The sequence below is a fragment of the Buteo buteo genome, chromosome 4 (assembly GCF_964188355.1).
Source record: "Buteo buteo chromosome 4, bButBut1.hap1.1, whole genome shotgun sequence".
In the NCBI taxonomy this organism is placed as follows: domain Eukaryota; kingdom Metazoa; phylum Chordata; class Aves; order Accipitriformes; family Accipitridae; genus Buteo; species Buteo buteo.
Genome location: NC_134174.1, coordinates 47,086,880 through 47,112,071, shown reverse-complemented (window position 1 = coordinate 47,112,071; position 25,192 = coordinate 47,086,880). Strand labels below are relative to the sequence as shown.

The following is a 25,192-nucleotide window of genomic DNA, read 5'->3' as shown; positions in this document are numbered from 1 at the left end:
GGGTAAGAAAGCAGTGAAAGCAGAGTTCTGGGAGCACTGCTGATAGGGCTGACTGGAAAGGAGGAGATTTTGGGACATCAGAAGGAGCTGCCCGAAGGAAGGCCATGGCAGGATGCAGATCTCTCCAACAAGGGCAGGACTGTGATTTTTGTCTGCCTTACAGGGATGTCTGCACAGCGCAGCATTCATATATGGGTGTGCTGCTGACGGTCCTGTAATGCTTGCCATGGCAAAGCACACTTGAGGAGTGTCTGCTGGGGCGGGCGGCCTGACTGGATCCTCTGCTGTGTGTCTCTAAAGGTGCAAATCCAGAGAAGTATTTGAACAGGGTGCTGACAAGGCTTATGAGCTGCGGAAGGGGAAGCAGGAGTTCCTGTTTACTCTATACAAATGATGAGAAAAGGCAATCACTGGTTTTTTTTCAGGCTTTCTTGTTGGAGTTTAAAACAGGCAGGGAATGACCAGAGGGTATGAGGTGGTTTAGGGGGCTCTAGTCGTCTCCCTGAACCAAGTGTCCTTGCAGGAGCCTGTGCTCTGGGCCATGTTGTGCTGAGCTAGCAGCACAGTTCCCATATGGGGCATCGCTGTATCCTGCAGGATCATCCCCTTCTGGGATCAAAGATCCAAATCTTTGGATTACATGGCAGTAGAGGTCAGGTTTCTATGACCAAGATCAGTTACTTGTCAAATGCCTGTTTCTGGGCAAGTTGATGGTATGGGGAGTTTCCCTGAGGTGCATAGTGCAGGTGCGAGTGCCCCTTCTTAAACACTCATGGGCTGAGCCCTTCCCCAGGCTTGTGGAGGGGATTCCTTTTGCTGTAGCATCAAAGGCTTCAAATGTAAAACCAATGTGTTTTCAAACTTAACAGGCAAACCAAGCAACTCTTTGTGATGACAAATACTGGTATTTTGGCTTACAGACAAACCTAGGTGAAACATCTCTTGGGATGTGTTTTGACCTCTCCTCTTTTTTTCTTTTGTTCATGTGCTTCTTTGAACCATTTTTGCCTGTGGTGAGACTTACCCGGAAGCATCCTTGTCACACGCATTACTCTAGTAATGTTTTGCGTACTGCAGGGGGTGGAGTGCTTCATTTTGCAAGGTTATTTTTAACTCCTAAATACTTGTGGCGAGGCCAGTCCAGGATGGTGGCTGGATTCTTCGCAAGGAAGGGCTGCGCTCCACTGCCAGGGTGAGAGATTTCCACTCTTCCTGCTCGGGGTGCCGCTGTAATTTTCCACGTGTAGTATCTCCCTCTGGGGAGTGTTTGTAAAGTTTGATTTTTAGAGGGAAGAGGGAGGAAAGGAGATAAAATCTGCTGGTCTCCTTTTGTTGCGTGTTTGGTTTTGGGTTTTTTTTTTGTTGGGAGGGGAAAAATACTTTTTTGTATTTTGTCCCTTATTAGTACAACATAAATGCCATTTTTTAGACTGCACCACAGCTCAGCATGTGCCTGGGACAGTGCTGGTGCCAACCTGCTTCCTCCTTGGTTTCTCTCCTAAACTTGTGTTGCCTACTGCTTTTGCTGTGTTGTGCCATGAGATACGCTCACCTGTTTCCTCTGCTATCACCTCTTGCTTTTCCTTGACGCTGTGATTTTGCAGCTTGAGAGGGCCCCAGTCCTGTGGGGTGCTGAGCCTTTCATTCCCTGGAGTGAGCTCGGTGGTCTGTGAAGGTCCTTGCTGGTTTGCAGAACAGGAATGTGGCATTTGCCCAGTTCCTGAGATCTCATGCAAGGATGGCTTTTTTTTTTTTTTTTTTTTTTTTGTCTGTTCTGCTGGGACACCTATGCCTACCTTAGGGCACAAACCCTGCTATAGTCTGGGGGTGTCTTTGGTTACATCCCATGCCCCCACCACACCATTCAGTGCTACAGCCACTCTGGCTACTAATCTCATTCTGATCTCTTCATTGTTGTGTTTTCGGCAACCCAAATTCCCCACCCAGGCCTGAGAATTTAACATCAGCACATTTGCATGACTGATCGGATTTGTCTCGCTTCTATGACAACATTGTTTCTATGGAAAATTAATGGATTCTCATGTTGTATTTTTAATAGCTGAAACCACCGCCCTGCTACCCTCCCATCCCTGAGCTCTCAGAGGGGAAGTCTGTAAACAGCTCAAATTAGCTATCCTCCATCAATAGCTCCCATTTCTTTCCTGCCTGCTGTCCATTTCTTGTCTCTCTTCCAACAGTGCTGCAACACTCCTCTCCTGGTGTTGGTGGATAAAGAACAATGGGTAAAATGAGCCTATGTTTGCTTTCCTTGTCTGGCCCTTGAATAGGTGTGATCTATCATGAACTACCCCCCTTCATCCAGGACCATGTGGTTTTAAATTGTCAGCCTGCCTTAAAGTTTGCTCCAAGCAGGCCCGGGTTGCTACCTTCCTTTTTTGAGGATGCAGCTCAGTTAAGGGCTCTGCTTCTGTTCATTTTTACCATGAGCCAATTTCTTCTGCGGGTGGGAAGGTGGCAGTGAATTTCCTGCCTGTCTGTTTGGGGTCACCTGTTCCCCTGCTGCAGTGCTTAGGGTGAGAGCAGTGAGGTTTTGACACCTAGTGTGTCAGGCCAACTGAGGGAAGAACATCCCTCCCCAAATGATGCAATTAAATAAGCTGTAATGGTTCACTTTGCGTTGTGGGCATGGCTGGTGAAATGTCCACAGTGGGGGGACAGTGCTTATCCATTGAACTGTTCCTAGTGAAGTTTAGGGTTAGAGCAGTTTTAGTCTTCAATTTTCTTCTGCCGTCTCTAAGGTTGTTATTTCTCAACATAATTGGGAGGACTAAATCCAGGGCAAGTCCCACGGTATGGGAATTACTTCAGGAGAAGGTCTGACCTGGATTGTCTCCTCCCAGAAGACTGAAGCTGGTGGCAGGAAGGCTCAGAAAGTCTCTCTTGTGGGACAGCTGCTGAGGGGGGTGCAATGTTTTAGGTCAAGGTCTCCTAACACATGGTAACAAGAAAGTAGTGTTGAGCAAGGACCTGAATGCCTGAGACAGAAGCTGCTGCCAGCCAGTCCCTGTGCCTGTCCTTGAGGTGATGCTGGGGTGAGTGGGTAATTCCTAACTGCCCCTAGCCATAAGTGGTTGATTGCTGAAAATCAGGGCCTGTGTTTCCCACAAGACAGAGGGGAAGGTCCTTTGAAAAGAGCTTGTTCCATTGCCACACAGCTGGGCTGCACTCGTTTGTCCTTGGCTGCACTCGTTTGTCCTTATTTTCCTGCGTGCCCCAGACTTGGCTCGTGCACTGGGGTGTGCTTTCTGCTAAAGATCTTGTTTCCAGTCCCACAAGCCCATGGTGAGGTGGTATCTCTCACTGAGGGTAGGTGGAGTTATTCAGGAACTCAACTGAGCTTTTTGTTCCTACCTTCTGGTTTTATGTCCAGATATCTGGAGTACAAGACCAGCCTGGTACCTCAGCCAGGATGTCGTGTTTGCGAGCGGAATAGGCTTTGCATCAGTGCTTTGGTAATTAAGATGGACTACTACAAATGGCAGGCAGGAAACTATGGGGACCTGATTGCTTAGTTACTTAGGACAAAAACATTGCCAATTTTTTAAGCAAAAATGTTGAGGGTATGGACATAAAGTGGTTGCTTTGAATTCTTGTGGTTGGGGGAGAAAACGGGGCAGGGAAGAATCCAGTCTGTGCTTGGTTGAAGCAATCAGCTGTGCAAAGTGTTACTTTTCTGGATGCGATTGTTGCTTAGGGCTTTGGATTATATTAGCGTGGAAAAAATGCCTCCAAGTGAAGGGCCACAAATCATAGCTGGGCCAATAGGGAGGGAAAGAGGACTATAAAACAGGAAATCAATTTAATACTCAGTGGGTGTTTGCAGCATGCTCACCCTTCCTTCAAATTGCCAAAGGAAAGATTAATTAAAGTTATATTGAGCAGCAAAAATGATGGAGGGTGTGAGATGGGGATTGCGTGGTACAGCTTTCTCCATAATTAATTAACAAAGGCATTCTTGGATTTCATTACCCAGAACTTTGCCATCTCCTGCTCTTAAAGGGCAGCTGAAGCAATGCTAGATTTCCAACCTGCCTTGCAGGTTGTGCTAACAAGGATCAATTTATAGGCACTTGGGGAAGGTGCTGCCTCTGTCAAGTAGGGCCACTGTGCTATTTATGGGTCCTGTCATTTAGGGTCAGACCACAAAATGCTTTTATCTGCTTGTGGTTTTGTTTCCTGGTTTTCACTTCAGCTAAGATTGAGAGCTGTATGCACTGCAAGGTGGAGGTGTTGGCAGGGGATGGAGATAGCTGGTGGCTAGGTCTCTCATCTCTGTCTGCTGTCTTTATTTAGTCGGAATAACTTTTGAGCAGGGTGTGACAAAAGCTATAGGAGGCCAGGGCTTGTCTGGACCACTTGCTAACTGTCAAACAGGGAGAGAATTGTATGTGGCTCCCCTTCCTTACATCATGATCCAGCTGCCATCTGTGTCCCTTCTGTACTTTTCATGAAAAGCTACACCTGATCAGTGCTATCTTTGTGAGCACCTTTTCCTGCTTGCACCAGCTGTTTTTTGGGGCTGTTGTGTGTTACTTTCCCTCTACCTCTCTGGGATAGGCTTTGGAGAGGCCTGGGCTTTGCCATTGTGATGGAGTTTAAGAAGCCAATTCCTGTAAGCTGAGATGCAGCTCAACCTGCCAGGTTCCACCTGTCGGTGACTAGAGCACTTCCTCCCAAATTTTCCCTTGAAGATCTTCACTTGGTTTGATGCCAGAGCTTCCCTTAAATCTGGCTAAATATGAAGCTTTCTGCTCTTGTTCTTCTGAAGAGAAGCTGTGGCAGTCCCCCCTAAGGGTGTTTAAACACTTTGCAGCGCGAGAGGGAGTTTCTACATACCGTGCTGTTGTAAGGGGAAAGCTCTGCTGTCTGCCCAGTGGTCCAAGGTCTGGCAATCCTGGAAGTTTGTTTCCTCTGTTGACTTCCATAATAAATTACTGAATATGCTCACTAGTGCAGGGCTGGGAGATGTAGAGCGGGCTGAAGCTTTGGGTTAATTGGATACAGCAGCTCCAGTCTTTATTGGCAATATGGGCAATATGAGCACCATGGCCATGCCTGACTTCTGTTTGTTGTTCGTTATTGCTGTGATGGCTGATACCAGCTGGCTGTGCGATACTTCAGAAAAGAATTTTTTTGTTTAAAAAAAGATATGTATGTTTAACAGTCTCTTGATGCAAGGCCGGCACTAGATGTTCCTAAAATCAATTGTAATTGATTGGGCCAAGAAGAGGAGAAGTGATCACAGCTTCGTTCAAATGCTGGGTTTGGCACATCTTAAACCAGCTAGGACAGAGGAAACAATGGTCGAGTAGGTTAGATTACATGAAGTTGGCAAATTAAGGGTTTGTTTTTTGTTGTTTTGTTTTGGTTTTGGCAAGGGCATCTTGCCAGGCTGTTGGCTTAGAGAAGATACCAGGTCTGTTCTGAGTCACTGTTGGCTTTTCTTCTACGTGGCTCTGAGCTTTGTGTAACTTGGAGAATAAGCAGACTTATGAACACTAGACCTGTTTAAAAGCAATTTCCTTGCACTCTCTTCTACAGGCTGGGAAGGTGTCAGCTGCTCAGCTTATGGATGCAGGTAGCTAAAGACACAAAAGGTGTGCTTTCTCATCATCCCTGGATGCTCTAAAGAGAGATTGTTCCTTCATAGTCCACTAGCTCAGTGCAGTAAAAGATGGATTTTTTTCTAGCCTACCTTATGTGCAGACTGCTTCCTCAAACGTTAAGCAATAGCAAATGGAGAGATGTCCAGGCAAGGGTGGGGTAGGGTAGTATCCACACTAGGGTGGAGGGAAGAAATGCTGAGCTGGCAGAACTTGCAGAGGAAGAATCTCACTTTGAAGTGGTGGCACAGAGTGAGAACATGCTGCTTGCATTCAGGAACAAGCTGGATCTGAAAGTCCTTTCTGGCTTGGGAGAAAAGGAGGTGCCAAAATCAAGCCTCCTCTTCAGCAGAGTGGAGCATTGGTGGCCATGGTGGAGTTGGACAAGGAGTTGGGAAAGGTACCTGTGTCCCTCAGGCAGCAGGAGGGGGCCAGGGTTGTCTGGGCAGAAAGACAGCCAAGTGAGTTGCAGAGCTTGGTTTCACTTGCACTGGAGTGAGGTCTCCAAGTGAATTTAACTGCCTGTGGGGTGACTCTGTGCATGTCTGTCTGTGCTGGGGGGTAGAGGTCAAACTACATACGTTTGTGTGTCCGTGATAGCTTCTTCCTAAAGTCTGTTGTCTGCCTACATGTAAAATGAGGCCAAGAGACACTCTGCAGCCTGCATACAGCTTTCGGGGAGAACAATTTGGAGATGCACAGCCAAAGCCCTATCTCATATCAGCATTGCCATGGGACATGCACCATCACCTAGAGCCGAAAGCAGAGAGAGCAAAAATGTTATGAAGCTCACATAGCTTAGTTTGCTTCACATGGAAACAGGAGGGGTTAAGCCAGTCCCTTGGTTTTTGCACACCACATTACAGGCGAGTACCATCCTTAACCCTGTAGGGTGGTCTGAAGTACGGCCACAGACATCCCCCTGCAGTGTTTTCTTATGAAGAGGCAGGTGTTTAACCATTTAAGAGCCTGTAGAGGGAGCTGCTTTGCTGCCTGTGGCTTGAATTTCCAGCTCTGTGTGTTCACATATGCCCTCATGCATTGCTCATCATACCAGGAATGGATTCATAGATCACTGGACTGGAGTGACTGCCATGTCAATGTGGAAAAGATGAAGACCTTGAGTTGAGGAAGCAACCAGCAGCAGGAGAGTTATGAATATTAAAATGGAAAGGTCTTTCTTCTAACCTAATTGTGGCAGGCATTATAATACATGCTACTGAATTGTTCGGTTCTTGGTTAAAATAACATCACATTCAGCCAAAGGAGAGCATATATCATTCCTTAATGCTGGTCATTATGTAGGCTCACATGTATGTTTGCAGCTTTGGACAAACTCAAGCCCAAAATATTTCTTTGTTCCTGAATCGTCGCCTTCCAGGAAAGGAAATTCATTGAACATGAATCAGAATTTCTGGCCTAATTCAGTCTGCTGCAGATAACTTCCCAAGAGAAGGTGCTGTGGGATTACTACACATGATAATTTAGGCAATTCAGGTTTCTGCAGAAGTCTCAACAGGCATTCAGACTCTGATTCCCAGGAGGTTTTGACGTTTTTGAAATATTTGTTGCCATTTATAAGTGGACTGTCATCTTAAACATTCCTCCACACACTGAGACTCATTTCTGAAATGCAGCATGCTCTCTGGGCAGGGGAACTCCTGTCCACTGAAAACTGAATTGCCAAGTCCCTATTGCCAGGAAATCCTACTGATGGCAGACACCGGCTCTGGCTCCAGACACCCTTGCTGTGTGGAGGGATTTACCGCCAGCTTATCCCCAAAGCTGGCCAGTGGGAAACTTCTGATCATTCCTACTGAGGAGAAACAAGCTGATCCAGATAAAAATGTAATGGCTGAATATGGTGGTCCTGATATTTTTCTTTTACTCGTTACTCCCACTTGTTTCCCATCCTCCTTTGGCTTGAGTGTTCAATGCTCAGGATCTGGTCCTATTTCCAAAGTGTTGGTTTGGGATATTTTCTCTCTCTTCTTTCACTGGTTCCTGCCTTATTTTGAGGCTTTGCTCTTCCCTCTGACACAGTCGTTACTTTACCCAAAGGAATGTGTTGAGTTTTTTCTTCAAGGTATAAATCTTTCTTAGCATACTTCAGAATACTGTTCTGCTGGTTCCTGTGCCAGCAAGCGGTTCACCAACAGTAGCAGACTGGTCTTCCTGCAGAGAAACAAATATGGAGGTGCTGGGAATGTACTTTGATCTGTTGATTTATTTATTTATTGTTAGACTGCAGAGTGTTAGCTCTAATGAAAGCGTGGCCAGCCCTGAAAATTAAATCTCCCAGTGCTCAGAACTGTCAGGTTGGGAAGCATCAGCAAATGCTGAAAAACAACGAGTGTTTTTGCCAGTGCATGAATAGTCATATTGTTGTTTGCCAGGAGGTGGCACTCATTATTGCCTGCTTGTGTCTGCATATGCTCAGCACTCCTTCCCCGTAGCTCATGTTGCTAAGGTGGGACATCGGTTTTCCCTTGTACTATTTGGATATGGTACAATCAACTCTAGAACAAGAGGAGCTGGTGCCCTACGATCTTTCAGTAATGCGGATGATGGAGAGTAGAGATCTGGGTGGGGATAGACATTGTCCTTTACAAATACATGTGAGTGATCTTATGGGTGGGTTCAGAGCACATCCTTTGATTGCACTGTGAGCCACAAACAGCCAGTGTGGCTTATCACTTGGGTCACACAGTTGAGTTGGTGTCAGGCAGACACAGGCAGGCTATCTGGGTTGCCTGACAGTGGCTTCTGTTGATGCTTACAAAGTTGGAGATACCAAGGTTAATTGTGCAAATGATTCTTCCTTGGATATTTTGCACTGGCACAAGTAGTCATGAGGCATCCCTGCTTGGGAGCCCAGCTATCCACCTACACACAGAGCTTGTGTACACTAGCAAAAACTGAGTTTGAGTCACGAGTATTGATGAAACAAGTCTGAGGCATCTACTTGGGTTCACTTTGCTATTTGTTTTCCATGCTCATTGTTGTACTGCACTGTGGGAAACCTGCTGAGCAAGAGTAAAGTCCTACCAGCAAAACTGTGTTAAAACTGTGCCGGAAGAGCTGAAATGAAGTCTGTCAGTGTGAGCTGTGCCAGCTGGCTGTGAGTTCAGATGAGACCCTCGAGCTGATGACATACACTAACTTAGCATGGCTCTGGCCCCACAGAAAAAGGGCTCCTTTGGCTCAAGTTAGAGGGCATAGTCCTTAATCTAGGTTCAGATCCCATTCAGCACCTAAAACCTGCCATTTCTTAATAAAAGCTTCAGTTGGTGAAAGAGTCTATGTTTGAGGTGGAGTGGGATGGAGGGAGCTTTCCTGGCAGGCAGGGTATGCTTGTTTCCAAGGCCTCCTTTTCTGTGAATCTCTGTCACAGCAGGTCCTGGTGGGTGCTAGAGGGAAAATTGTAGTGGTCTCCCATAACATCCAGAGGGTGACTGCTTTGCTGATCCCTGTCATCAAGGTAAGTCTGGCCTATACTGATGCCCTGGTGCAGGAATGGGGGTTTCCTGGCAAGGGGCAAATGGGTGAATGTTTTGCTCCAGCTTGGTGGCTGGAGATCAGTTCAAACACAGACATTGGGTGATGTTTCTCAAGCATGGAGTTATAGTTGTCTTCTGCCAGCTCAGGTGCCTCTCGTATACTTGTATAAACTTGGAGCTGACTGTGATGAGGGTGAAGGATACCCATCCACGGGTATTTGTCTTGAAGTGTTAGAGATCAGCCTGCTTTTAACAAATCACAGTATTGCATTTTGTTTTGAGATGTACTTTTAGGAACAATGTTATTCAGTTCTCTGGCTGAACACCAGAAGCTTTTCTTGGTAATTTTTTTTTCCCTACTTGTTGTCTTTGAGGAAAAAAAGAAAAAAAGAAGAAGAAAAAAAAGAAAAACTAGAAAGGATAGCAATTTTGTTAAAAGGTCTGGATGAAACACACTTTTCACAAAAAAGGAATATTTTAAACTGTTGTGAACATTTTTGTATTGAGTTCTCAGAGACAGCAAAATTATTTTTCTCCCCTGAAATCAGATTGTGCTTCTCAGAACTAGGGAAAGGAAAAAACACAAGCAGGGAATGGGAGAAGGGAATTGCTTGGGGTGTTGGGAGGAAAAACAGGTTGGAGGTGATTTGCAGGGAACAGCGGTCAAGATTTTTGAAAGAAGATACGCTGGGCTCTCGCATTGCTTTGGAGTGGGAGCCTGCCAGAGGGTCCCCCCCCCCCCCCCCAAAGTTACTGTGGAAAAGGAGGACTGTGAAGGCATTGGTGGGTTTGGACTCTGTGGCTGTGTGTGAAGCACCTGGAGAAACTGTTCAGCCTGTCCTCTGCCTAGAAGGATGTGTTGTCCTTCTCGGTGTCATCTGCCATTACCTTCCAGGTATCATGGCACCTCTGTGCTCAGCACACAATGCAGACAATGTTGCCTCTTTTCCTGGGTGAGAAATGTGCTGAAAATGAAGACAGCTTGCCAGGCTGCTTTTTTTGTTTGGGTGCTGGATTCGTTTGTTAAACACAGTCATCCTTCCCCTTTGCCCCAACAGACAAATGCTGTCCGGTTGCATATGCTGGAATGTGGTGAGGTTAAACATTCAGGGTGGTTGGTGCAGGTTACTAGTCCAGCATAGAAGCAAACTCGCTCATATTGGCTCCATCAACTTCAATAAGAGCTGCTCTATTCTTGCTATCCAGAGTGATTAATGCATTTTCTTGAAGAAAAGCTGGCATGCTGTTGCACCGAGTGTTAAGAGTTTGCACCTGGCTGTACACTGCAGAGCTCCCTGCCAAGAGAAATACTGGTTTCCAGGTTTGTTAGCCTGCTGTTTGGAGATTTTAATTTTTTTTGTTTGTTTTTGTTTTCTTTTTTGGAAATCCTCCCATATTAAATTAAAAAGGAGACCTTGGTAAAGGAAACCAGAAGGGATGCTTTAAGATGCTTCATTTGCCAGCAGTCTCTGAACTTGTGACCCTTTAAATTAAAGTACTTGGGCTTTCCTGGGGGATGGCTCCCTTGGGCTGGAAGCAAGCGTCTTTCAGGCTTGTGTGCCTTTAGGAAGGAGCCTTTGACAGCACAGGAGAAGTTGCAGTGCAGCTTTCTCAGCCAGGACTTCCAGCAAGGAAAGTTGTTCAGCTGGTTTGGGACTGTGATGAATCATGGTTCTCCTGGAGCATGCTGGGACTGCAGAGAGCTGGAAATAAATGCTAGGGAAATTCAGCTTTTGTAGTGGGCCGTCTTTCAGGATGATGTATTGCTTTGTAACAGAAAGAGATTCCTTTGCTAGGGCTGGGAGAAAACTGCGGCCTTCCATTGGGAAGGAAAATATAACAATTCTGTTGATGTAAATCCATGCTGCAGGCTTGCCCTGAAAGCTGTGTTTTGGTGTAGGCTGCCTTAGCCTGAGGAACGAACTGTGCTACTAATGGAAAAGAGCCACTGAGAGCGCAAGGTAGTGGCAATTAGTTTGGGGCTGAAATGGGATGGTAGGTTTGGCAGGAGAGTAGGGAATGGATATCCGGTTGGCCAGTATAGTAGTGACTTACCAAATGTGGCTGGGGACGGAATCAGATGGCATGGGATGCCATTTGCATCTCTGCCCCTTGACTGCTACATTGTCCTGAGCAAGTAATTTCTCTGGATGGATAATATGTCTTGCCTTCAGATTGCAGTCACAGGAGCTTATGTCTCTGCTTTCTTCCACTGGCCATTCCCAATCAGGTTGGGATGTTTGGCCATGCTGGTAGGCTTGTCTGCTGGTTGGAATCTGATAGTATTTTAGGTTCTTCTCTGTTCTGTGTGAGGGCTTGGATTGCCAAGAAGTTGGGGAGAGCCCGAGTTCTGTGTTTGTGTAGCAAATGGAGGCTCTGTCCTAGTTATTACTGATGTCAGTCTGTGTATAGGTTTGTCTGCACTAACTATGGTCTCTTCTGGAGCTGTTGCTGCCTTTCTGTACTCTGGGGTTTGGTAGCACTGTTAAGGAGACCCAACCAAAAAGTCAGAGCCAGCCTCACTTGAGGCTGTCTCCCATTCTTCTGCTGTGGCCAGGTAACCAGGGGGAGACAGCTTTGTTCCAGGGAAAGGGGGAAGCATCAGAGTCCCCCTCTGCTCATGCTAGGGCTTTGCTGCTCATAGCAGCTCTTGGCTGGGCCAGTTTGTGGTAGCTGGGATGTGCCCAGCAGCAGGCAAAGACTTCTTGCTGTTCCCATGTCCCAGAACAGCGGCATTGGCAAATGCTGTTGTACCGACTGAGGTGCTGAGATGCAGAATAGAGAAGGCAAGCGCTGCATCAGAACCAGTGCCATGCTGTATCAGAAAAAACTTGAGTTAATCTTTCATAATTCAGTTGCCATAGATCTGATTGCAGGTTTCTGATACTCAGGCAAAGATCCATATTTTTTTGGGTCTTGGCAGTAAAAGTGAGATGATGAGTAAAACCCATTTGTTTCTCATGCCTAACATACTTTGATCGGTGATGTTGCTAGTGTAGCAATGGGATGTTCCCGCCCCGCGCCCCCCCCCCCCCCCAAGTAATATAAATGTTGTTGACTTAATAGGAGAAGAAAAAATTATTCCATCAAATCTGGTCACTGTTGCAGACAGTGGCTCAACATTGCTCCTTGTCTGACTTACTGAGTTCTCTTGAACTGTACCACTGATTAATTTGCTCTGTTTTTTTGTCTGTTTTTTATTTTTATTTTTTTTAATTTTTCATCAACCTATACAGGCTTCTTGTATGAGTTTTAACAGCTCTGTTCATAACCTGTTTGTTATCTCTGAAAGATCTGTTCTGCTTGGTCAACTGCTTCACTGCCTGTGTTTATTTTATTCAAATTCCCAAAATGGTAACTATACACTGCAGTATCAACTCGGTCGGGATACTCCTGGGGTATAATTTTTTTCCACTCAAATGTTTTCCAGTCTTTTTCTTTCAGCTGTGAATGTCGAGGTATCTGTTTGTTTACCTTATTTTCTGGCTTCTGGCTGAAACTCAAGTATTTTTACAGATTTAAAAACTCTGCAAACTTAAGTCTGGGTAACTGATCCACAAAAGGACAAATAACTGATGTTTCTCCACCAAAGTGGAAACGGTAGGCTGGCGCTCAGCTTGGATTTAGAGCAATGCAATGTGTCTGAGTGCTAGCCATGTGTCTGAGGTCCTGCAGCCTGACAACTGTAGCCTTTAGATGTACATTGCTGAGCTTGAGTCCTTCACTGCTGTCTTTCTGCCTTACGCAAACTGTTGGCCTGGGGATGGTGTGGATGCAACATCTCAGGATCTGAGCTGCAGCTTAGCTAACTCCTTCACACTAACTAGGGAAATGCCAATGATTGTCCTCCTTGTAGGCTTTAATGAAGAGTGAACCCCACCACCTTAGTGCCTGGTTGAGAACCAGACCTGTAACAATGAGCAATGACGAGGTATCCCAGCTAATCAGCTCCTTTTGGTGGATCTGCACAGTGGCTTAATTTAAATGCTGTCACCTGGCCTCCACCAATGTCCATTCCATCTGTACTTTTAAAACTACAGCTGTGTATTACCTTTTTCTGGTCCATGGAGTGATTGCCTTTTAGGTGTGATGTGGGTCATGTAGGAACTGTACTTTCCTTCCAAAATAAAAACTGAACTAATTGCAGTTTGTTTCTCTTCAGCTGCCTTTTGGGGAGATATCGCTTTAGATGAAGATGATCTGAAGCTGTTTCAAATAGACAGAACTGTTGACTTAACACAGCACTCAGATGGAAATGCAAGACACATTTCAGGTAAGGGCAGCCCCAGGGTGGTGATGCCTTCTTTTCCCTGGTTTTATCCTTAAGGAGGAAGGAGTTCCCTCTCACTCGTGATGCCTGTTCCCACAGGCAGGGAGGTGCATGCAGAATTTAGTTGTGTGACTGAGGGTGGGATCCAACTCTGAACTTTGTTAAACAAAAGCCAGATCGCAATTTGATGTAGCCAATCCTATCTTGTCTGAGGGAGAAGATTTTCAAATTTACAACACTGGTCTTTTTCTACAAGGAACTGCTTTTCTGCAGATTTGGAAGGAAATGCCTTTGAAATAGGGATACTCAGTTTGGCCTTAGTTTTGACTCCTATTGTCCTCCCCCCTCCCTTTTTGTGCAATGTGTGATCTTAATGGAATAATGCATTTTTTCATTATGCATTTTTCATTTCATTACCTGTCTACCTACGTAAAACCTACTGCAGTCTTGCATACAGACTACACTTCAAGTAAATTTATAATTGAAATAGGTTAACAATTGTGTTGATTTTCTGTAAAGCCAATGATGAGGTAACATATGCTTATGTTGCCCCCCTACACAGCTCTTATGTATGTTCAGTCTTGTGCTAGACCAGAGTTGTTTCTTGACTCAGGAGCTCTGACTGGACTCTAGCTCTAACAGTCTCTGAAACACTCTGCAACTGGTTTGGGGGGTTTGAAGGGCTCCCTGTAGTATTGTTGCCTCTACTCCCTTTCATGCTGCAAGAGAGAAATTGTTGGAAGTCTGAGCTCTGAGAGATACCAGAGGGACTGGAGACAGAGCAGGTCAGGACAAACTTTTTTTCTCCCTCTGCTGTTACAGTCTTAGATTAGCAAGTAGGGTGAGAGGTTGGGTAGAGACAGAAATCACTGAAATTATATGTTCATCTGATTCCTGTGCGTCTCAGCTCATATTGTATCATTTGTAAGGACTGGTGGCTGGTTCTGTACCCTTGTGACTGCCTAGCTTTGGTTTCAGAGCATCTAAGCACAGCATAGGTCCAGTTCTGGGGATCAATGCTCAAACTTCCTGTTGGGATGGGTGTGAAAGATAACACATCCAACACAGAGGCATGCTTTTGATGCTGATGTAACTGATTAAACTCATGCAGATGCTGACATTCTGGGCAGAGGAGGGCTGTCCAGTTCTTCAGAGTAGGGATTGCTCCCTGGAAATGCAATTATCCTGCATTGTCATAATGCAATTATCCTGCATTGTCGTGTCACTTAGCCCATTCATACCATGTTTCGGGCTGTGGCGCATTCTCAGGTGATAGGTGATTAGGAGTAGGTTGCCTTCGGAGTAGTAAATCAGAAAAAGACGATTAAGTAAGTGGGACAGGCAGCATTCATCTCCTCCACATCCCTCTGTTTGTTCCTGAAGTTAGATGAGAAGATTACTGGGGAAGAAAAGGCAGACAGTGTTTGACTATTAGTTTGCTCAGGTGGCTTTTTTAGTTGTCATATCTAGCACATTTCTTTCACTCGGCAGTGGTGCCAGACCCACGCCATCTGGTAAATGAACTGAATTTTATAATCCACATCTGTATCATGCAATGCAGGCACTGGTCTCTTACAACCATGGCTCATGTTGTGTGGTTGGAGTAGTCTCTTCCTGGCACCTTTTATTGACTGAGGCAAAGCTGGCGCATCATGCAGTGCTTTGCATTAGGTAAATGGTGATGTCACTCTTTGGGAGGCTTATTCACCCCCCTGGCTTTCAGCCCCTGGAAGTGCAAGCTGACAAATGGGCAGCCCCTGTGACTGTCGTGCTTTCTGCGGGGCACGCAGAGAGAGATGTCTGTGTTCACCTGTCCTGTGAGGGGGCTCTCTGCAAGGGCAGGAAGGGCTGATTCTTCTCTTGTGGGGCTTGCTTGACACTTGTGAATTGTAAGAGGGTGGTCTACTTCAGCATGGTAGGGATTGGTACCCATTCTTCCCTGGGAGAAAGTCCTGCTCTCTGCTTTTTTATTTCCAGTGGGAAGAATGCAACCTCTGTACAGAAACAGCCTAAGACCTTTTTATGAATGGGACTTCTTGAATTATAACATTTCAGAGTTTCCTAAAGCTGTTAATCGGATTAGTTGTATAGTGGAGGAAGTACTTAATACGCATATAGAGACACACAGGCTCTTCGTATCTGGGAGCTGCAGTTCTGAACATGCTATTAGGCCAGACATTCTTCTTCCCCTGTGTTGTTTCCTTGTCCCCAGAAAAAGCTGTTTGGCTGGGAGGAGGAGTGAAAATTGTGCCATTTGACACCATTGGTCTGTTTATAGGTGTACACCTTATTAGCTTGTGTGGAGCATCGGCAGCTGTCAGGCTCTGGAGGAAGAATGAGGTTGCCATGTACTTATGGGTGGCAGGGGACATGGTTCTTCACTGGATCCAACTGAAGATGATCTGCTTTAGTAAAAGCTCTGCCTTGGCTGGTGAGGACTGAGACTGTCAAATATTTCAAGCTTTCCCCTTCTTCACCTTCTTCCAGTCTTTGTCTAGAAAGATAGCTATGCCCTTCTCTAGGCCCTTGAGAGAGAGAGGCAGGGTATCTGATATGAGGACCATCTGCATTCTGCCACAGATCTCTGTACTGAGCTTAATTTCACAGCATGGATGTGCTCCAGGCTTGTTTTCTGCATTAATTTCCTGCTTGCAGAAATGCCATAGTCACTATTCAGAACCTCAAAATTTGTAAGCCTGCTTGTGGGATGCCTTGAAGTTCAGTGTTTCCAAGCATTTTCTCAGCAAATATCCGAGCTAGTGTTTTATTCCTGGTATCTGGGACTTAAAGCAATGGATCAAGTAGCATTGTCTTCCTGGTGAAGTCATAGACCAGGGTCATGGTTCCTTCCCTCTGCGGGATGCTGGCTGAGAGCTCTCTGGCAATCCCCTTGAAGACTGCTCATGTGGTGTTTACAGTTAGGGGTAGCTGTCTCCTTGGTACCCACCTTGGTACCTTGCTTCAGAGCTCCCGCAATGATGTCCCTCTTTGTCTTTGTCTGGATGTCTCTGTCCAGTATGCCTGGATTCTTTTGTGTGAGTGGTCACACAGGGAATTGGCATTACACAGGGAACTGCATCACTTTTGTTATCTACTTAAAGCCTTTTGGAGTGCAGCATATGACCCAATAGTCCTTATTCATGTGAGCAGTCTCCTTTGCTCCACAGGAGCTTCCTTTCCAAGAATTTGTCAGGAAGAGTACAAGTTGAGTAGTTGAAAACTGCAGAAGGCTTTGCAATAGCATCTTGTGTGCAAACATCCTTCTCTGGTGCATTTATAAAAGTGGGGTTTTCTTCAGATCCTGTTGAGGGAAGGCAGGCATGGTGGCGGTCTACAGCTAAGCGTAGCCCATTTAATCCAAGTAGTTTTTAGGTGTCTGCATGTTGATCTCTGTTGACTCGATTAAAACTCCAAGCTGTGAGTTAGTAGAGAGTATTTGCACACAGTGCAGAGTAACTCTGAGTGAACGTCAGGAGATGTGTTCTTCCAAGAGGGCTCAGGACTACCAACTAGTTAATTTCTTGCCTGGACACTTTCAGGATTTCCCTGAAGTTTTATTCCAAAGTGCTTTCCTCCAACCCAATTTTAAATCATTCCAGTTATATGACTTCCACAGGTGTCTCAACCTCAGCTCTGCTTTACCCGAAGCTTAGTTTTACTTTCATCAGTGGTCTGGTAAAATAACTGTTTAAAGTTGCATGTTTGACCTTTCTTTGAGTTGAGGTAAAATTTTTCTAATTTTCTAAACCAGGAAAAAGAAGTAGTTTGTTTTGGGTTTGGTCCCCCCCCCCCCCCCCTTGGCTGTTCTCCTTTGAACCTAGGTCATAAGCTCAGAGAATTGCTTGTGATCTTTTTCTTTGCTGCTTTTTATGTTATAAAAGATTCTGCAGGCCAAACTATGCCCTCCACATTATCTACCCATCCTGCTATTACCATCTGTAATGCCAGATAAAAATCTGCCAAACAGGAAATTTCCTCCTTCCCCTTAAAAATGTTTTGCAGCTAGAAGAGGGGATAAACAGTAAGGGATGCTGTTAAAACAAAAGTGTTACTTTGCATTTAAAATGTTTAAGTTAGCTACCTCCCTGTCTCTTTTTCTGTGGGATCAAGTTTAGATGTCATGTTTACTATGAAAGTCAGTTGTTCTCATGCAGTGGTGTTGAAGTGGATACCCTTAGGATTTGGCCCTGTAGAGATACAGCAATGGTTTAAAACATAATGAAATTAATCCGGTACCTGGAGATCTGCCAGTGAGCGCTATCCTCAGCAAGCCCATGCTTCACCACCTCCTAATTGCTTTGATGAAAGATTTTTCAAAGAGCTTACAGTTTTGAAAAGTTTCTCATAGATTTATTTTACTTTTTAACTTCAGTGAAAATACTTGCTTTTACAATACAATTTTAGTTCAGAAGAAACTTGAGCCAGAGCTTTGAGGATTCCTTTGCTGCTGAGAACCCCCGGATGGCTTTGAAATGGGAAACAAGAAGATCCCCAGGCAGGCTGTGAAACTGCACAGTGTCACGTCTCTTTTGGACCCAAATGAGTCCACTGGTGCAAGGTGATTGTCTTTGCTTTATTGCTTTATCTGCTGAAGCATTAGCCACAGAGGAAGAAGATTTTTTTCTTTTCTTGTTGTGCCTATGGGAAGGATGTGCCTATTTAATCCTAACGGGCTTAATTTAAGTCTTTTCAGGCATCTTAGGGATTAAGAGGACTTTTCTGAAATATTACCTCTTTTCCTGATTTTTATATCACAGAGGCAGTTTCTAGCCCTGAAAGGCACCTCTGTGAGTGAGAAAGGCAAGTTTGGCTCTTCTGGGTTTGGCACCAGCCGATCAGAAGACACAGGAGTCTGGCTGCCCTCACTGATGCCGTGCTGTGCTGGACTTGCTGCTGAGGCACTGACTCTGTATCCCACTGGCGCCAAGAATGCTTTTCAAGAACAGTCAGAACAGGCTTTCTTTGCATCTGCTCCTGAGAGGTTTTTAGGCTCATGGCTTGAAGGCCTTGATGAGGCTTTCACACTGCCACAAATGAGTGGCAGGAAGGATTTACAGAGCGTCTTTGCTACCTAGGGTGAGTAATACTTCAGATAACAGTGCAGCTGGGATAGGGATATGTTTGATCCCAGGATTTCTACTGAAATCGGAGGGGAGACAGAGGCCACCGTGAATGGCTGGAGGTTCTGACAGCAAATTCATCCAAGTTATTCTCTGGCAAACGAGACAGACAGGACTTCTGCATTAAACCTTCTCTTAATAAGAGCAGGGAGTTGGTTTGTTGGCACACGCTAGCTCTGCTGTTCTTGAACGTGCTGTGAAAACGTAGGCAGCTACTCTGCTCCTTCACCAGATCTGCACAAGGCCCACATCAACAGCAAGCTGCTTTGCTTTCTCTTGCTTTGGGACACCCATGGTTGCCTTGTTTCACGGGATTCTGCCTCTTGCAGGCACTAGCTTATAGGGGGTTTTTTTTGTAGCATGACAACCCAGGAATCGCAGATTTCAATGCGATGTGCATAAACTGCTTTGGGGCATGAAGGCAAACCTCAAAGAGACCTGGAAGGGAGCAGAAGAATGTGCAGTCCTGTGTGTGTGCATACCTGAAAGTCTGTATGGTGCAGGGGGGATGACTGCAGTGCTTTTCAAGTTGCATAGCAGCTTTTCATTCACCTGAGATAGGCTTTTAGCCCCTGAAACATGTTTCACTGCTCTCTGGTTACATTCTTGAGGCAAGGTGTTGATTCCCACCTGAGCTGGGATTGCTTGCAGGACAGGTTGCTGAGTGCAGCTCTGCTGCTAAGAGCTGTGTTATGTAGCCTCAGGATGGAGAATAAGACTTCTCCTCCAGTGGAATGCTTGAGGTGCTGGAAGCAGTGACAAGCAGGGCTTCTGCTGCTTTACTTTGGGAGAGGTTGCTCAATCTAGGTGCTGTGGCCAGTAGTAGTGCTGCACATTACTTTCAAGTCCTCTGAAGCTACTGATGTGCTTCTAGTGAAATTTAAGTTAGTGCAAAATGCACTTCTAGAAGAATGCAAAATCCAGGGATTTTAAACCATGACTGACTGAGATTCCAGGGAAGATCTGATTTATGGGTTTGAAGGAGAGACTGTTAAATTCAGCTGACTTGGCACACGCATGCCAAGCTCAGAGCTGTTTTTCCCTTGTAACTCATGTTTGGCGCTCTGCTGTAGCGGCGTTTGGTTCAGGGCAGAAGGGGTGGACTTCAGCATTGGTGGATTCAGGGCTGCCTGGGGACCAACCTTTAATTCATTTAGGCTTAGAGCAAATCTTGGGATTGTGCTAACTTAATCTGAGCTGTATTGGTTGTAACTGGCCAGGAGCAATGCAAATAACTAAGTACGTGCTGTAACATAACCCGCATCTGTGAACTCTCTACAGGGGTCTGCTCTTCCACTGGGAAATCTTTAGTGAAGGTCGCTTCCTCTTATGTGGGTAGAGGAACATCTTTGTTCCAAGAGACCTGTCTGAGGGCTCTGTCCATCTGTTTGCATACCTCCTTTCAGTTTTCCACAACATGTGAGGTGCACTCTAGGGATGTCTCTTTGCAGTCCATACAGCCTCTTAACAGGAAGAGGAGCTTCACCCCACTTTGCGGAAAGGTAGGTGCCAAATGCCTGATGCTTGGCCTGATGCTGAGGTTGTTTAGCTGTGCCAAATCATTTTCCTATGAATAGCCCCAATGTTTACCTTTTTGAGTCCATTCAGTCAGTGGTTTTACCAGAGCATACAACCATGAAATGAATTTCCCGTAGTTCTGTAGTTTGCTAAGGCAAGGCAGGAGCTCTCCTTTGGACAAATTGGGTAAGTCCTCTAGGGCCGAGAGCACTCTTGTTCACACTGCTTTTCTGAGTTACCCCCTCTCCCAATTCCACATTTCTATGCAATAAGCCAGATCTTCTCTTTGCAGAAAAGCAGATACTGTGTTTTTTCCTTCCAGCCCAGAGTATTGCAATCCTATTGTAACCTTCTCAGGCCTACCTGATTTTCTCCAGCATAAAGATAATTGCCTAGAAAGACCATGACCCTTGGCTGTTGCTGATGAACATTCTAAGTCCCCCTGTAGTTGAGGCTCTCCTGCTAGCAAATGTTAATATTTAGGGTTGATATTTTCACTTCAAATGCTTTTCTTTTTTTGATTCCTGAGTGCCAACTTGAAGTCCTTTTTGGAAAATGTTGAGAGGGATTTTTCTCTCTAATTGCTGATCTTAGGGATGCCCTTTTGCTAGTCACAGGGACAGAGTCTGCCAGTCTGGTGCCTGACAGTAGGAGAGGAGAGAAGGTGATCAAGTCAAGGTGCCAAAGTGTGGGAGGTGTGTACGTGCAAAGAGGACAGATCTCCTTGCAAGGTTGGAGAAGCAGCCCTGAGTCGGGACAGCACAACTGTCAGGAGCGGGGAAGTTGGCTTGTCAGGCATGTCTGCCTGTTCTCGTCGTGCCACTGCTACTGGATTGATCTGTCCGGTTGGACAGTGCCTGTGGGGCAATTGCACGGGCTTTGGGTCTAGAGCCCTGGGGATATGCTGCACAGCACGTGTGCTGGCCCATCCAGTGAGCTGCAGCTCAGTTCACAGGCACAGATTCTGTTCTGGAGGGTTTTGCATCTTACACTTCCAAAAGCACAGCACAGGCCAGCTTTGTGCTTTTGGCTGGGCTGTTTTGCCCTTTCTGCACTGCTTGCTTCCAGTAAGGAAGAATTCCCCTAGCTGTTCAACATGGGGGCACAAGAGAGAGGCAGAGCAGCAGCTTGTTTCTTTGCTCCTGCCCTTGTCTGTGCGAGGGATTCCGATTTCCTCACTCCACGAGCTCATGTGTGTTGCACATTCAGCTCTCCTGCTTTAGAGATTCCCGCTTATCCTTGGGTCACCCATAGCCCCTTCCCCCTTGCTCAGAGGGCTGTATTCTTCTCCCTCAGGAGGCAGTTTCACCTTGCTCCCTGCCCAGAGAGGGTTTGGTGCATTCGGCCATTTTTCCCTTCCTATATTCACTGAAGGGAGTTAATTCTTTTCCTTACTTGCCTCCTTGGACCTCTCCCTTAGGTGATAACCATGGAGAGCTGTCTCACATGCTGACAAATGCTGTCTTACTGTTATCCTTGCTTCCCAATGTGCGTTTTGTTCCTACTTTTGCTGTGTTTTGTAGAGTTCCTATGTGACCTTGAAGTGTGATGCAGGAGAGAGCGTGGTCCTTGAATGCTAGAGAACACTTGAGTCAACATCAGGCTGCCCACTGCCTCCCTAGGCAGGGAGGTGCTGCTTGTGATGTGCCTGAGTAGCAACAAGAGGTGCTAGAGTCCTTACTCCACCTGTTCCACCAAAACGTATGCAGGCTCCAATTTTCTTTGGACTAGGGTCTTTCCAGTGTGACATGTTGCTTCAAAACCAGTTGGGACCAGTGGGGCCTGCAGTGCCCCTTCACACAGTGGGCTGTGGTTTTCCAAACTTGGCTTATGAGAGGCAGAGAAGTGCTTCATTCACCACAGGAGACATGAAGTCTCTCTCCTCTTTCCCCTTTGCTTGTGATAAAGGTCCTGCAGGGCAGGGTAAAGGGAGTCCCAAGCAACAGGTGAAGATACCACCTGGCCCTTGCCAGAGCACAACCTGAATGACACAACCCTACTACTTGCTCTGCAATCCCCCTGGAGTAAAATGTATTTTTTCTCTTGTCTAGGTTCCTGATGGCAGCTGGTCACGTGCACCACAAAGTTTGTTTTGTAAATGCACTGTTCCCTGAAATCAAGCTTTCTGGATGGTGGCCCCCCGCCTGTCAAAATAAGTGGGTTTATTTCTGCTGTGCAGCCAACGTTCAGCCTTACATAGTTTTTCTTTTAGTGATTTTATGAGCTCTGCTATGTAGCTCAAATTAATCCACACAAGCAATAAAGCTTTCTCCATTGTAACGAAAATCCCCAGCTATTTCAAACTCTGCCACTTATTCATTCTTTGTGGAAACTTTGGTTGTGTTTATCCTGTGAGTCCAATTCATATGCTTCTGTCGTGGTTTAACCCCAGCCAGCAACTAAGCACCACGCAGCCGCTCACTCACTCCCCCCCCCCATCCAGTGGGATGGGGGAGAAAATCAGGAAAAGAAGTAAAACTCCTGGGTTGAGATAAGAACGGTTTAATAGAACAGAAAAGAAGAAACTAATAATGATAATGATAACACTAATAAAATGACAACAGTAAGTAATAAAAGGATTGAAATGTACAAATGATGCACAGGGCAATTGCTCACCACCCGCCGACCGACACCCAGCCAGTCCCCGAGCGGCCAGATCACTGCCCCCCCCCTTCCCAGTTCCTAAACTAGATGGGACGTCACATGGTATGGAATACACCGTTGGCCAGTTTGGGTCAGGTGCCCTGGCTGGGCATGAGAAGCTGAAAAATCCCCGACCATAGTCTAAACACTACTGAGCAACAACTGAAAACATCAGTGTTATCAACATTCTTCACATACTGAACTCAAAACATAGCACTGTACCAGCTACTAGGAAGACAGTTAACTCCATCCCGGCTGAAACCAGGACAGCTTCATTTAGAAATCAGCCAGGAAGGCAGTAACTCAGTATTGCTCCTGTCAAATGCTGCACATCAGAAATTAATCAGCTTGGATTTTGCTAATGAGCAATTAACTTTAAGCACCCGAAGACATCTGCAGAAACTATATATGTTGATGCCATGGTTGAAGCTGCTTCCAAATAGCCTATTTCTATAGCTCTTTCCTATTCAGCATGGTGCCACCATCAGCTTTGGGCATAGTTGCAGCAGTGACACTGCATGGACGATGCTGAGTCCCTGCTGCTCCTTGCTTGACTTTGCCTGGCTTTGGCTCCCAGCCCCGCTGCTTTCCCCATACCCTAAGTTCTCTTTTGGGCACATCTCAAGCACCTGGACATTGGTGCTAGATGGCCTTATTAACCCTTTAAGGAGCTGGGGTAGTCACCATGTAAAGCATTTATAACATCTGATTTCTGTTTGCAACTGTCTTCCTCTCAATCACTCTTAATTAAATTTTCTTTTGCTCTTGTCTACAGCTGGTGTAACACACTGGGAGGCTGTTCCTTTTACTGATGCCAGAAGAGTCTGAATAGTCTTTTGTGTTTAAGTGGAGGTTATTAAATAGCTTTATATTAATTAACTGTGATGCAGGGAACACATGGGCAAATGCACTTGAGGAGATGAGTTTATCCATATGGAAATTACATTGGAAGTTAAATCCATTACCCTAATTGTAAAATATGACAGTGCTTAGCCAGTAACTGCAGAATTGCCTAAATCATGTATTTGTTTCAGAGCTGGGCAAATGCCTAATTTCCTTGAATACTTGCTTAAATGAAAAATTGAATTTGCCTCAACTGCATAGGCTGCCTTGTCATTTCTGAGTGTGTTTTAGCAAAAGAATTTGGAGGCAGAAACGGTCAGTGAAAGAGTAGGTTCTATTAAGGTCTGAGAGCAGTCCTTGCAGGATGGTCACTCTGCAAGGCTGGCTTGGATGCCTTGACCCTCAGGCTCTCTCCTTGCAAGCAGGGATGTTGCGGTGCCCACAAAATAAAAGTTGCTTACCCTGTTCAGCAAAATAGCTGGCAGGTCCAAGAAACAATCAGTAGCCAAAATGGCTTGATGGATAATAGCAAACAACAAATAAATCAGAAGTTGTAAACTGCTCGTGGTTGATTGTGAACAGAAAGGGGTTACATTTGTGGAATAAATGTGTTCACTTTGAGCTGCTTGTTCAGGCCTAATTTGGAAAGAAGGCTGGTGCTCATAGCTGCAGCGGACAAAAACACTTTTACTGCGGCTCCCCTTTTCAAATGGCAAGGACAAAGTATTTATTCAGCTGTCAAGTGGGGAAAGAAAGCAAATTAGTTTTAGGCTGAAATGCTGGACTGTGTTTGCTGCTATAGTTCTGAGGCCAGATGGTGACTTGGACAGCGCTAGGGGATGGGTAACAAGTTTCTCCAGGGCAAAGATCAGAGGCAAAAGGAAATATTCAGATTATCTTGCTGTTCCACTTCCTAGAGAGAAGAAGATAGTGTGAGATGCATAAGGCTGTGTTAGGGAGGGGGTTAGCCTCTCTTCTTTTCACAGTTGATGGTGTTGCTGAATCCTGGAGTCAGTCTGTTGCAGAGAGCGGATTTGAGACCTGACTCCCCCACTGAACTGCAGCTGTCCCTGGGACAGAAGGGGCAGCTTCTCTGCCAGCAGCTCTCAGTGGGCAGCTCGCCGCAGTGAGGAAAGCCTCTCTGCCACTTACCCCCTCCCAGCTCCCCCGCGGCTTTTTTAATGACTGGAAATGATTTGGGCATCTGTTTCACCAAGGAGCTGGGACCTTGGGGCTGGAGATGGCCTAAGGCTACCCAGCAGTGGCCACGTTTGGCTTGTGCTCCCAAAGCTTTTCAAGCCCCACTTGTCTTTCTGCCTCAGTGCTGGCTTGTGCCTCAGTTTCCCTGCTGCTGGCAGTCAGTTTGGGGTGTCCTTTAAATGAGCTGTGGTGGAGCTGGTAGGTAACCAAGCAGACGGGACATCTCGGCTGTATCTGCTTAGGGTGCTCAAATGCCTGTTAAACATGGTGCAGGCTCCTGGGGAGTAAGAAGGCACCAAAAATGCTCCAGGATTGGGAGTGGCTGAATATCCAGGCAGAAAGCAAGTTCGAAGAAAGGTCTCTGTGCTGGCACCACACGGTCTCCATGGAAGGAGTTTTAATTGCATTCAAACATAATTTAGCTTCCAGTGTAGTTTTTTAATTTGAAGTTAATTTTTGTCCAGTATAAACAAG

At 45.8% G+C, this 25,192-nt stretch overlaps 1 protein-coding gene across 1 annotated transcript in view; it reads left to right on the top strand.

The window, feature by feature from the left end:
• TLL2 (tolloid like 2) overlaps nucleotides 1-25,192 on the top strand; it is a 99,301-nt gene that overhangs the window by 23,770 nt on the left and 50,339 nt on the right. Inside the window, exon 2 of the mRNA XM_075026914.1 lies at nucleotides 13,287-13,397. Within this exon, the coding sequence (XP_074883015.1) occupies nucleotides 13,287-13,397 (111 nt within the window). The remainder of the gene's footprint in view (nucleotides 1-13,286; nucleotides 13,398-25,192) is intronic.